Here is a 14,429-nt window from a genome sequence, read left to right as displayed (position 1 = left end):
GATGCCTTTCGCGTTTTTGGGTTCTCCATAGATGACTCTGTCAATATCGTCTCTAATGCTATTCCTTATGCTCAACTGGATTCCTTGTCGACGACATTTTCGTCCCTTTTTTCTCCTGAGTTAGGCCGTGCAAACGACTTTGAAGCTTGTATCACGCTCAAACCCACTGCTCGGCCTAAGTTTTTTCGGGCTCGGCCCATTCCTGTGGCCCTTCGTGATCGGGTAAAATGGGAGTTGGATCGTCTCTCTACTTCAGTGGTCTTGCTTCCTGTCTCTTCCAGTGAGTGGTCCTCTCCTGTCATTGTCGTTGCTAAGCCAAATGGTGATATTCGTCTCTGTGGCGATTTCAAAGCCACTGTAAATGCTCAATGCCTCATTGACACTTACCCTATGCCCTGTCCTGAAGAACTGTTCACTAAACTTGCTGGAGGCCAGTATTTTTCTAAAATTGACCTGTCAGAAGCTTATCAACTTCCTCTCGACACTGCTTCCCGGCAGTTTCTGGTCCTTAACACGCCTTTCGGCCTCTATCAATACCAACACTTGCCGTTCGGGGTTGCTAGCGCCCCTGCTCTCTTTCAGCGATTCTTGGGACAATTATTGCTCCCTGTCCCTGGGTGTATCAATTACATGGACGACATTGAACATCTTCAAAATCCCCGCACACTTTTTCATGTCTTACAGACTGCCGGTCTTAAGTGTAATCTTCAGAAATCACAATTTTTTCAGACATCTATCACGTTCTTGGGGTTTCAACTCTCTCGGGATGGTATTTGTCCACTTCAGCAAACTGTCGCTGCGATCGATGCCCTTCTTCGCCCTACATCTGTTAAGGAACTGCAGACCTTCTTGGGAAAAATAGCATACTATCACAAGTTTTTACCGTCTGCGGCTTCGGTGGCTCAGCCGTTGCATCGCCTGTTGCATAAAAATGTGCCTTTTCACTGGTCCGCATCATGCGACGCGGCTTTCCAGAAATTGAAGACTATGCTGAAACAGGCCCCGTACCTGGCTACTTATCGACCTGGCCAACATCTTGTTCTTGCCACAGACGCCTCTCAATACGGGGTCGGTGCAGTCCTTGCACACCGTTTTTCTGACGGTTCGGAACAACCCATTGCTTATGCCTCCAAAACGCTCACGGATGCCCAACAAAAGTATTCTCAAATTGAAAAAGAAGCTTTGGCCATTATTTACGCTCTTCATAAGTTTGGTGGTTTTCTCTGTGGCTCAAAATTTCATCTTGTTACAGATCACAAACCACTTGTTTCCTAGTTTCATCCATCAACGTCACTTCCCGACAAGGTTGCACACCGCCTCCAGCGATGGGCTCTTTACTTGTCTCGTTTCAATTATGAGATTCATTTCCGGTTGACGGCTCAACATGCGAATGCTGATGCACTGTCTCGCCTTCCCATGGGTCCTGATCTGGCATTCGATAGGGACGAACTTTTGTGTTTCCACCTGGATGTTGCCGAGCAGCGGGTTGTGGACAGGTTCCCCATCACTGGGGACAGGCTGGTGGCTGCTACGGGTTCTGACCCTACCCTCTCCCGGGTTTTACGCTGTATTCAGAAGGGTTGGCCAGATCGCCCATCCGCTAAGACTTCTGATCCGTTGCGGAACTACTACGCTTTGCGCTACCGCCTCACAGCTAGGGATGGTGTTATCATCCTTTCCACTGACAATGCTTCGCCACACATTGTGGTACCTGCATCTTTGTGTGCTTCGGTCTTGTGCCTCCTTCACCAAGGGTACTGGGGTGTCTCTCGCACAAAATCTCTGGCGCGCCGTCATGTGTACTGGGCTGGCATCGACTCTGAAATAGCACACATGGTCGCTGCCTGCGGCCCTTGTGCGTCACAGGCTGCTGCCCCGAAGCCATCTTAGTCACTGTGGCCTTCGCCTGAGAAGCCCTGGGAGCGCATTCATGCTGACTTTGTGGGACCCTTTTTAGGTACTTATTGGCTCCTTGTAATTGACGCCCACTCTAACTTTCCTTTCATTGTCCGTTGCACGACGCCTACCACCGCGGCAGCCACCAGTGCTCTCGACCGCATTTTTTCTTTGGAAGGCCTCCCCTCTACTCTTGTTACTGATAATGGTCCGCAATTTGCCTCTTCCGAATTTGCGGATTTTTGTGCTCGTCACGGAGTTATGCATGTCACGGCCCCGCCATTCCATCCACAATCCAATGGTGAGGCTGAACGACTGGTCCACACATTTAAGGCTCAGATGCGGAAACTTCTGACTTCTTCTGCTGCTGATGATGTGCCTCTCCATTTTCTGGCGTCTTACTGTTTCACCCCCATGGGCGACCACAGCCCGGCTGAGCTCTTACATGACCGACAGCCCAGCACGCTACTTCACCTTCTGCGTCCTTCCACCTCACGGCCGCGGGTGGCTTCACTTGGCCGGTTCACCGCTGACAACCTCGTCTGGGTACGGGGATATGGCAGGCGGCCAAAATGGAGCCTGGGCCGCATCTTAAGACACCGTGGCAGATGCCTGTATGAAATCCAGACTGACACGGGTGTTGCAGTGCATCATTCGGACCAGCTTCGGCCTCGTGTGCCAGCAACGCCTGTTCCGAATGCCGCTACACCATCTTCGGCTCTACCTGACACTCGGGATCTTGGCATCTCTCAATACTCACAACGCAGCCCTCTCACCATCATCGCGATGCCAGCACAAGAACGGACACCAACAGGAGACGTGCCCATGAAGGAACCGGATGACCATCCTCTGTCAGAGCAAATCTACTCGCCTCCTCCTCCAACGGACACCAACACATCGCCCATGTCTCCTGTCATATCAACTGGACTTGCCGCAATGGGCAGATTCGTGCATGGGGCCCCAGTAGATTCGACCCCTACGTCTCCTGTCATCTCGACCCATTATCATCGGGGACACTTCCGTCCGTATGGGAAGCCGCCTCCTCGAGACTTTACGGCGAGTCAAACAACACCTATGGACGTTAGCCATCTCCAGGACACCTCCATCAAGACCAGTGCAACAATTTCAAAGGGGGGAAAAGTGTTGTGACTCTCCGATCAGTCAAAGCACCGCCGCGCACTTACGCGTGTCCTCTATGTGCGGCGCTGTCTGCCAGCCATGCAGCAGCTGCGCCAACTAAGCGGCCAGCCGAGCAGCGGCCACTAGACTGGGACTCAGTGCTCATTTGAATGCTAACATGTACACATGTCTTGCTTGTCAACTTACACTGTGACTTATATGTGTTGTGTCGTTCTGAAATATATGTGTTAAACTTGACGTTATCGCAATTTTATATACGAATTAGATTGTAAGCCTTATAATTTGTTTGTGTAACTATAATTATTGCAATTATCTGAGTTATTATCTGAGCAGTTGCATCTCACTTTTCTTGTATCTCTCTATATATTATTAAGATTGTAGGCCTTATCACTATTTACATAACATTGCTACTGTAATAATCTGACACTTTCTATTTCCTGGCAATGCACTATCATCATGGCTTCATAAAAAAATTGAAAATAAATAAATAAAAATAATAAATCACCCTGTCATTCAGTTACAATGTGGATACTATAAACGAACTGCATTTACAAAACAAGTTTGGAACTCCCCAATATCACCATTTTGTGATTCAGTCTTCATTAGGAAATTGTTATTGGTATTCACAAAGTTAAGCTATACCATTTTTATTGCAGTGGCAGCAGACATACTCTGTAGCAGCAAATGTAAAAATTTGTGAGCATTGCAGCATAGTTATAAAATATACTCATTCATTACAACACAGTTTGGAATTCAGATGAGGCAGTATGGCAAGATTCACCATTCTATTTCTTTATACAGGTACTACTGCATTGCTGATTAAGTGGCCAACATGAGTTTCAAATATCTATATTTCAGAAGTTATTAGGGACAGATCATGTTTTCCCCTTGGTTAACAGTATCATTGTTTAATGTACGTCTGTTTCTTCCTTTAACATTGTGTAGCAACATAAGAACTTCCACTTGTCAAATGCTAACATGCAGAGACAAAAGCAGTTAGAAATTTGGTTTTATCTAACATCACAAAGACCCAGCTAACACAGTTCAAAACATAACAATTAAAATCACCTTCCAAATTACCCCTAGAAATCAAGAAACTTAGGAAAGCAGATTCTGTACAATTCCATGGGATATTCCAGCAGAATAAAATGATCATGGTCTTCTCACACAAGTTACTGGGCAAATAAGATAAACAGTCTTGCTTCTTTGCAGGATTGCCCCAAGTGATTGACATAGACACTAGAAAATCGTAGTTTCTTTAAATCTATTGTAAGATATGGAATAATTCTTTGGGGGATGCTAGTAGTGTAAATAGGTTTTTATTGCTACAAAAAACTACTATTAGAAATAAATATAATATTATGCCTATAGATTCATGCATAGGCATTTATGGATCAAAATATTATATTAACTATGTCATATATATACACTTATAAACTGTTAACAACAATATGTAAAAATTCAGCCTTATTTATAGGTAACCTTATTTAACAAGCATATGATACTAGATACAAACAAAAAATTCATGTTGCTTTCTCGTAGATTACAACTATTTCCAGGCCATTCGGTACTGAACTGTGAGAATTTAAATTATAAAGTGAAAAACTAGATTTACTGAAAAGAAAACTACATGCCATCCTCACACAAAAATATTATTATTTAGTCATAGAATTTTTAAATGATGATAAAAATGTCTTTGTAAAGTAATTTTATAAACATATAATGATGGTGGCAAAGTAAGATTGATTTACATTTTGTTGATGCTTTGCGTGTCTGGATAATATTACTTACATTGCAGGTTTCCTGTACATTAAATCCATGATTTATGCTTATCTGTAATGAGACAACAACATTTTGAATCTGGTTCTGATTATGATACTCTATCTTAAAGTTAGTTTCCTTTCATCCAACTACAAGTACTGAATGAAATATTAGTACTGAACACATATTAAAAGACATATATGGCAGTGACTGTTTCACTTTTTTCCATTACTATGTAGAAAGCATGGTACTTGAGTAGTAGTTACGTATAAAAACAACTAACAGGTTGTACGATTCTATACAAATATATTTTATTGTCCTACAAGGTACAAAGCATTTTGTCACAAACATCGATCAGAGCAAACTAACTGCAGGCCCAGAGAGGTTAGTTGAGCTACCTCAGGATAGAGATATTGTTCCAGGCAACTCTATTGAGTCACATCCTCACAACTATGTGCTGATAAGAGTAATATCTGGATAACTCATGAAATATAGTGTGGAACAAAATGTCCAACTAACTAATATAAAACATAAATGATTGGTTTCAGGCTTCTGGGTCCACATCCAAACTGTTATACATACTCCAAAAGACTAGCAGAAAGTCTTGTATATGAAGAATCAAAAAACATGCCAGCTGTTATTTGCCGCCCATCCATAGGTATGTAAATACAATGGTTTATTTACCCATCTTGTCTTTCTGTACTCTATAAATGTACAGAATAAATTTTAAGTGTAATATAGTTAACTACAGTTTCAAGCATTACACCTTACTGTAATAAAATAGTACTAAATCAAATTTAAGAAGTACTGTGCTAAGTTACAGAAATAAAAAAGCTTTCAAGTAATGGGAAATAAATTCTTATGGCATGACTGGGCAGGATCCCCTCAAGATGGATGCTTGGCTGCATGTTTACATGTTCTGCCAGTGGATGCCCTTTTGGCAACTTGTGTGTCCTTAACCTGCATCAGTAACCATACCGGGGAAAGGGGACCTATAGTTTAACACGGAATCCAAACCATGTACCATTCCCGCATATCTTCACATCATTGGGAGGTGAAGGCTAGAGTAAAGGCAGCATGAAAAATTCTGTTGTGTTACCCATATTCGAACCTGCATCCTTAAGGTCTCCAGGATCACAGTTTACCACCATACCACCAAACCCTGACTTTCAAAGAATATGAGAACAGCTCTTCAGGCTTTCCCGGTGATCTAATGACATCTGTGCTTCTTGGGTTGTCGGGTGCACCTGAATGCATCATCTTGCCAGTCTGCAAAGTTTGACCACATGAGCAAGAAAGCTCAGTAGATGGGGGAGACTCACAGTGAGCCAAACCTAAGTGGCATGCGGTTTATGATGCAACCTTAAAGGTATTCAGCAGGGGTCTCAACTTTGCAGTGACCCGTAGAAATGTGCTCATTTCAGGTTTCATCAGAGCAATAGAGCAAGTTGCAGCCACACTTCCACCTAATGTGGCAGAGGAAGTCTGCTGAGAGACTTGCAGGGATATCACCAATGCCAGGCCACCAAAATCGAACATCACAACTGAGGAGAGGCGTGCACTCAAGAAGCTCCAGGAAGACAACAGTTTTGTACTATTGCCAGCAGACAAAGGGAATTCTACAGTCATTCTGCAGTGGGTGGATTATGATGAGAAAATACGCTAACTTCTGAGGGACCCTGCATATAGATCTTTGGAGTGTGGCCCCACTGAGAAGGTGGACAAGAAGACCAGTGCTCTTCTGAAGGACACAGGGGTGCCTGATAAGATCACCAGACAACTCCGGGAAAAAGCACCAGTACCACCTAGACTATATGGTTTGCCTAAAATACACAAGGAGGGCATGCCCGTATGCCCAATTGTCAGTAATACTGGGGCACCTACGTATGCAACAGCCAAGTACTTGAAAGATTTGCTGTCTCCGTATGTGGGGAAATGTGTTCACCACATCCAAAACTCAGAAGACTTCCTGCAACACCTCAAGCAACTATGCATCACAGATTTGGACATCATGGTTAGTTTTGATGTGGTATCACTGTTCACTAGGGTCCCACTGAAAGAGTCACTAGCATTGACTGTGGAAAAATTTTATGGTGCTCTGTTGGACCTGTTCAGGCATACACTGACATCCACGTATTTCCTGTATGGGAACCAATATTACGGGCAAACTGAAGGGCAAAAGCACCAGTACCACCTAGACTTTATGGTTTGCCTAAAATACACAAGGACGGCATGCCCCTACACCCAATTGTCAGTAATACTGGGGCACCTATGTAGCTATGGGCAGCCCATGGTCTCCTGTGATTGCCAACATGTTTATGGAGAGATTTGAGGAGAGGGCATTAGGGACAGCCAGATATAAATCCACATGCTTCTTCAGGTATGTGGATGACACCTTCATGATCTGGTCTCATGGGAAGGACAGGCTCAATGAGTTCCTTGAAGAACTCCTGCCACCCAAATATCGAGTTCACCATGGAACTGGAGAAGAATGCCCAGCTGCCATTTCTGGATTTACTAGTTAAAAGGAAAGCAGATGGATCAATTGGCCACAGTGTGTATCAAAAACCCACACACACTGATTTATATCTGCAGGCCAGCAGCTGTCACCACCCTGCGCAGAAGAACGGGGTTCTTAAGCCATTGGTCCATAGAGCACGTATCCTGTCAGACCAAGAGAGTCTACCAATGGAAATAGAGCATCTTAAAACAGTATTATGCAAAAATGGATACACTACCAAACAAATTGAAATGGCACTCCAACCACCCACTACACCACAGGATCTAGAAACAGAGCAAGATGAAGCAAAGAATGTGGTGTACCTGCACTATGCTGGTTCTGTTTCTGCCAGAATCAGTAGGATCCTCTGTAAACACAACATCAAGTGTGTTTTCTGTCCATCCAGCAAGATCAGGGAACTGGTGGGAAATGTTAAAGACGACCTGGGGTTACGGAAAGCAGGCATTTACAATATACCTTGTCAATGTGGCATGTCCTACATTGGCCAGATGACAAGATCAGTGGATATCAGGTGCAAGGAACATCAAAGGCACACCCAATTAAGACAGGTGACGAAATCATCCATTGCTGAATACTGTCTAGAACTAGATCATGCCATGAATTATGATGAAACCAATATTCTAGTGCAGACACACAGATTTTGGGACAGTGTTATACGGAAATCGATAGAGATAAAAGTAACTGATAGTCTAATGAACTGCGACATGGGGTACCAGCTAAGCAGAACCTGGAATCCTGCTCTGAAATTGGAGCAATGGTGACAGCTGCAGCACTCCATGAATAGAAGAACTGAAGGCGTGGATATAGAAAACGATCCCCAGACAGAGTGCCAGGCTCTCTACACTGAAGATGTAATGTCCAGGTTTGGGTCTGCCTGGTGCAGACCGCAGAGGGAACACCCAGAACAGCAGCAGACCAAAAACGGAATGGCGACACTCCAGAAGACCGCAGAGAGTGGGAGAGGACCACAGGGAGAATGCCTGGCAACTCACAGAACTCCAAACTCAGCTGGTCCAAGATGGAACATCCAGGAGTGGGTCTGGTGGGCATGGACCGCAGATGGAATGCCCAGAACCACAGTGGATGGAAAATGGAACAGCAGGTCGCAGCAAATGGGTGCGGACCGCAGAGGGAACACTTGCAACAACTGCCAGAGCTACGTTACTGCAATATTGTACAAGAACGATGCTGATATCCGGCAGAGCACCCAACAATCCAAGATGTCAATATGAGAATAGATTTAAATGCTTTCAGATGACAATTTATTGCTAGTTTCAACTTTTGATTTGTCTTTTGCATTAAAGGCACCAGCCCATTAAAAAAAGAGCTTTTTATATCAGTTTTTAATTATGATAGGGGTGGGTGATACAATAATGGCATGGTATTTAGCGTACTTTTGTTCTTCATTGTCACCTCACCACAGGGAACTTGCCAGATTTTGAATGACTATGGGTTTGGTTTAAGCAAGCTGGTCAGTATTACCATTTCTCTGTTATTGTAAACCACTATTATGCATAATTGTGGAACATTGTGTTTTGCAGAGTGCAGGTCTCTTAGCTTAACCACCTGGGCTAAAGGGATGGGACAAGCCTTTTTTTTAAAAAAAAAAAAACTGCACGTTGTTGGGAAGAATGTCTCTTGAAGCAAAACAGTGACTAGTAATCACTTCTGGAGCACCTGTTGCACCCCATTTGAATTAGGCTTGTCCAAACAAAGCAGCTCCAGGGGGTCATGTGGACCACAGATTAATATTAACAACCAACAAAGTAAGACATCTCAAACAGAATAGTCGTCCACATCAAACAGCTACTGGAGACAAAACTGCCAATAGCAACAGGACAAACAACATGCTATCAAAAATTTTCGGGACTGGTGCTGTCATCTGTTGAAAACCTTACCTTTGGACTAATGGTCACCATCACCCTCGAAGTAGTTCCTATCCGCACGTACACACCGGTCCCAGTGTTTCTGCCACTGGTCAAATGTTTTCTGGAAGTCCTGTTCTTTGAGGATGTTTATCACCACCAGCAATGTTTCTTGAATCCTCTCTAGAGTGTCGAACCGTCAGCCTTTCAACTTGAGTTTCAGTTTTGGGAATAGCGCGAAGTCGCAAGGTGCCAAATCTGGCGAGTACGGTGGGTGGGGTACAACCACCATGTTATTTTTTGCAAAAAAGGTCCTGGTGAGCAAGGATGTGTGACAGGACGCGTTGTTGTGATGCAGCTGCCAATTCCCTTGATGCCAAAGTTCAGGCCGTCACAGCACGTTTTCACAGAGCCCTCGCAAAATGTCACAGTACTATGTGGAATTCATTGTTTGGTTGGGTGGGATTAATTCTTTGTGCACAATTCCCTTGGTATCAAAGAAAATGATGATCATGCGCTTCACCTGGTTTGCATTTTTGGGTCTTGGAGAGCCCAAGCTCTTCCACTGGGATGATGCTTTGTCTCTGGGTCATAACTGTAAATCCAGCTCTTGTCCCAGTGATAACCCGTGACAGGAAAGTTGGATCATCAGATGAGGTCTGATGAAGGTCTGTGCATATTTCAACACGCTGTGCCTTCTGATTGGCAGTCAAGATCCTTAGCACAAATTTTGTAGCAACATGAAACATGCCAATTCATCAGTCAACATTCATTGACATGCCCCATAACCAATACCCACTTTATCCGCAATGTCTTGAGGGGTTCGATGTCAATCTGCACGAACCAATTGCTGAAGTTTGGCAACAATGTCTGGCGTTGTGCGGCTAATGGGGCTTCCAATGTGAGCATTATCTTCGATGTCTGTACGGCAGGCCCTGAACTGAGCATGCCACTCAAATACACGCGTACGGCTCATGCTCTGTCCCCCAAACACCTGTTGAATCATTGCAATGGTCTCCATAGCACTTTTCCCGAGATTTCCACAGAATTTGATACACATGTGCTGTTCTGTTCATGGATCCATCATAAAGTCACCACACACCAAATGCAGAGTATTACAGAAATCACTGTGGACATGCAACATGTCCTCCCAGCTGAATGCCACTCCGCACACTGACTCATCAGATATGTAGTTCTCACCATCTAGCGGTACAAAGATCTACTACTCCTACTTTCCAGGTGGTGGCACCAGTCTCGAAATTTTGGATTCCACCTTGTTTGTATACCAAAAGTCTTCATTATAATGAAAAAGGAAGAAAGAGCTTTTCAGAAAGTTTCACCCTTCCATATTCCAAAATCAGTGATTCAATTGAATATATAATCTGTACAATGTCTCTGAAGTGGAACATTACTTTTAGAGTGATCAACAGCCAAACAAGCAAAACAGCAGTTAAAGAATTAAAAATTAGGTGACCACCCAGTTCTCACTGAATAATACCATACAACTAATGTCATTAAAAGAGCTGTCTCCTGCCATGATACAGTGAAAATTAACATGAAGAAACTACAATATGAGTAGTGTGGTGGAGGAGTAGCAGAACAGATACATAAAGGTCACAACAATCTAACAAGAAGCTACCTGGAAGCTTAAAACCTGTTCAGAAGGGATTCAGGTGCAAATCAAATCAGTGCTACAGGAAGATTGCTTTTAGTTTTTAGTAGAATTGATGAGCATTAGCATCAGATAGAAGTTTTATGTTGCTTGTATATGTAATATGCTTCTCTACATTTAATTTTTATCTCATTTACTTGTTTTGAGCCACAGAAATGCGTAACACACACACACACTCAACAAATGCAACTCGCACACACAAACGAGGCAGTCTCAGGCAAGTGGATCACCCTGTTGCTGAACTCACTGCCAAACATGATATCCCTGCTTCACAGCTTGTGCCATATGGATCCTTCCCACCAGCACCAGCTTTTCTGAATTGTGCAGGTGGGAACTTTCCTTGCAATACATACTACGTTCCCGTAACTGTCCTGGCCTCAACCTTCATCAGTCACTGTCCTCACCCATCCAGCCCCTTCCCTGTTCCCATTCCAGCACTACACAGCCATCTTTCCACCATCACACCCAGTCTTTTTATTTCTCTCCTTTGACCCTACCCCCCCCCCCCCCCTCAGACCTCTCCCCTGCCCTCCTGCCCTCCATCTCCATCCAACCTGCAGCACTTCACTGCTCACCACACCCACCATATTGTCCCTCCCACTCCCTGCTCGAGCCTCCTCCTTACTCTCACCCAGTACCCACTCCCATCATGCACTGGTGCTGCTGCTTGCAGTGTGGTTTCAGTTGATTGAGACTGCAGTCATGTGTGTGAGCTGTGTTTGCGTATCATACTATAATCCCTATCACTTGTGACTGATGGTTTCAGATAGAAACCTTTGTGAGATTAATGAGTTACTATTAAGTATATGTGTTTTACATTACTGAAAAATTTAAAAAAAACATATGTATGTTTGTAACTTTAATGCATACAGTTCTCCTGTGAGTTGTCCCATATTTGTGTGTAATAACACACTGTAAGATCTCTGGGATCAGTGAAATTCAAAATCAAATCAAGTGAAAAATATAATGAAATGAGAAAATGGCAAGCTCAAGAAATCTGCTACATTTTAATAATGTTTGATTTACCTGCTTTGGTAGAGAACATTTAGGCAGATGTCCTGCATTTGAAAGTAAGCATATGTATAGCACAGATTTCTAGAGTTTTAGGTATCGCTGAAACTTTGTAAGTACACTGTTGCAGAACAGTTGGCATCTATCTACATATGTGTTTACATATACTGGCAACCACTCTGAAGTGCATTGTACTTAGCACTGTACCTCATATTACAGTTTCTTCATGCTTCTGCTGCAAATGTAACACAGGGAGAATGAATGATTTAAATGCTTCTGTTCATGCTGTTATTAGTTTAATCTTTTCTTCATGGTCCCTTTGGGCGCAAATTGTGAGGGACTGAAGTAAATTTCTAGATTCTTTACTTTCCACTGGTTACTGAATTTTTGTAAGTAGACTTTTCTGGGATAAGTTACACCTATTTTCAAGAACCTACCAATTCAGGTCTTTCTGCATTTGCATGATGCTCTCCTGTGATTCAGGCATACCTGTGACCATTCATGCTGCCCTTCTTTGAATATGTTCAATGTATCATGTTACTCCTATTTGGTATGGGTCCCTCATACTTGAGTAAAATTGTAGGAGGGGACTCACAACAGTTTTGTAAAAAGTTCTCTTTGTAGACTGACTATATTTTCCCAGTATCTTAAAAATGAACTAAAGTTTTCAATCTGATTTACCTGCTGTTGAATGCAAGTGATCATTCAATTTCATATCCATATAAATTGTTACATCTAAATATTTGTGTGTGTTTACTGGTTCCAGTTGTAACTCATTAATATTGTAGTCACACTACTTTCTGCATATTGTGAAATGCACAATTTTATATTTCTGTACATTTAAAGCAGGGGCTTAGTTTTGCACTGCTTTCATATCTTATAAAGATCTAGGTGAACATTTGTATAACTTTTTCCAGACAGTATGTTATCGTAGATGATTGCACCAGCTGCAAAAAGTGTGAAGTTATTATCAATATTGTCTGCCAGGTCATCAGTATACAACATGAACAGGAAAGGTCCTGAAACACACTTTCCTGTGGCACATCTAAAGTTATATTTACATCTTTTGATGACTCATCCAAAATAGCATGAAGCATCCTCCCTACCAAGAAACCCTCAAGCCAGTCACAAATATTGTTTTTTGCCATAAATGTTCATACTTTCATTAATAGGTGTTGGTTTGATAATGTGTCAAATGCTATCCAGAAATCAAGAAATACTGCACCCAGTCTGATTGCTTTGAGCCATTGATTCAGGATTCGTCAGAGGAAAGTGTGAGTTGGGCTTCTCATGAGTGATATTTCCAAAATCCATGCCAGTGGGCACAGAGGAGGCCATTCTGTTTGAGACACCTCATTGAATTTGATCTCAGAATATATTCTAAGATTATGCAAAATATAAATGTAAATGATACAGTAACGGAATTTTGTAGAGCACTTCTGCTACCCCTCTTGTAGATAGGTGTGACTGACCTTTACTTTTTCTGTAGATAGGTATGACCTGTGCTTTTTTCCTTCTTTAGAATCAAAAAAGGGATTTAATGTTTTTCTCTGTGCCTCTGACACTAATGTCTATAGCACTCATCTGTGCAGCGGTGAGAGAATTATACTAAGTCAGTAGTCCTAGATCCTCTTTTATACAGAAACATTTAAAAATAGAGTTCAACATTTCTGATTTACCTTTGCTACCCTCAATTCCAGTTCCTGTGTCATTCATGCATGTCTGAATGTTTACTTTGTTGCCAAGTGGCTTTCCATATGAGCAGAATTTCCTTGGATTTCAGAAAAGGCCTTTTGATAAGATTCTGCTGAATTCATCATTGAAGGCTACGCACATTGCCGTTTTGACAGCCAGACTTGTTTCGTTTGGCATTTCTCTGTCTGTGACCCTATTCTTTGTTTTGCACCTACTGTGTGGTAGTCACTGTTTCCTTTGACGTTCCTATACTATGGAGGAACCTTCCCCCAATAAATTGTTCTGCTGGATACATATCTATCCAGTACCTAGTCAGCTATTCTTCTAAACTTGAGCAAGAGTTACTCTAGATACTAAATATTTCAAGTTGCTCCTTCAAAAGACACTACTACCTCTTTAGCTAATTTATTGGACATATCAGTGTTGTTTTTGGTAAGCATTGTTGCTTCAAATGCTTTGTGGCATTGATACCAGTTTTAATGTAGAATATGGACATAGTAATATGACATAGTAAGCAACTGTAATAGGAAGAGTGTAAATCGAACATTTGGCAGGTACTATTAGAAATCTAACATTCATGCACCATCAAACACACTGTACTTAGTGGCTGAATGAATTTTCAAAATTTGCCTCTAACAGTAGTGTGTGTGTGTTTTTTCAATTCAAATGTTTCAGTGACACCAGTTTTCAATGAGCCGTTGACAGGATGGGTAGACAATCTCAATGGTCCTGTTGGTATTCTGATTGGTGCAGGAAAGGGAGTTATTCGCTCCATGCTTTGTGGACCAGATTTTTATGCTGAAATTATACCTGTTGACATAGCAGTCAATGGAATTATAACAGCTGCATGGGACACAGCAGTCAGAAG

The 14,429-nt window shown here is 42.5% G+C and overlaps 1 protein-coding gene across 1 annotated transcript in view; it reads left to right on the top strand.

Moving 5' to 3' along the window:
- Positions 1–14,429, top strand: part of LOC126252478 (putative fatty acyl-CoA reductase CG5065) — a 328,075-nt gene that overhangs the window by 226,151 nt on the left and 87,495 nt on the right. Inside the window, exons 6-7 of the mRNA XM_049953373.1 lie at positions 5,346–5,455; positions 14,237–14,429. Coding sequence (XP_049809330.1) covers positions 5,346–5,455; positions 14,237–14,429 — 303 coding nt within the window. The remainder of the gene's footprint in view (positions 1–5,345; positions 5,456–14,236) is intronic.

Source organism: Schistocerca nitens, chromosome 4 (genome assembly GCF_023898315.1).
Source record: "Schistocerca nitens isolate TAMUIC-IGC-003100 chromosome 4, iqSchNite1.1, whole genome shotgun sequence".
Lineage (NCBI taxonomy): Eukaryota > Metazoa > Arthropoda > Insecta > Orthoptera > Acrididae > Schistocerca > Schistocerca nitens.
The sequence above is the reverse complement of the archived record's forward strand: the minus strand, read 5'-3'. Positions and strand labels throughout refer to the sequence as shown.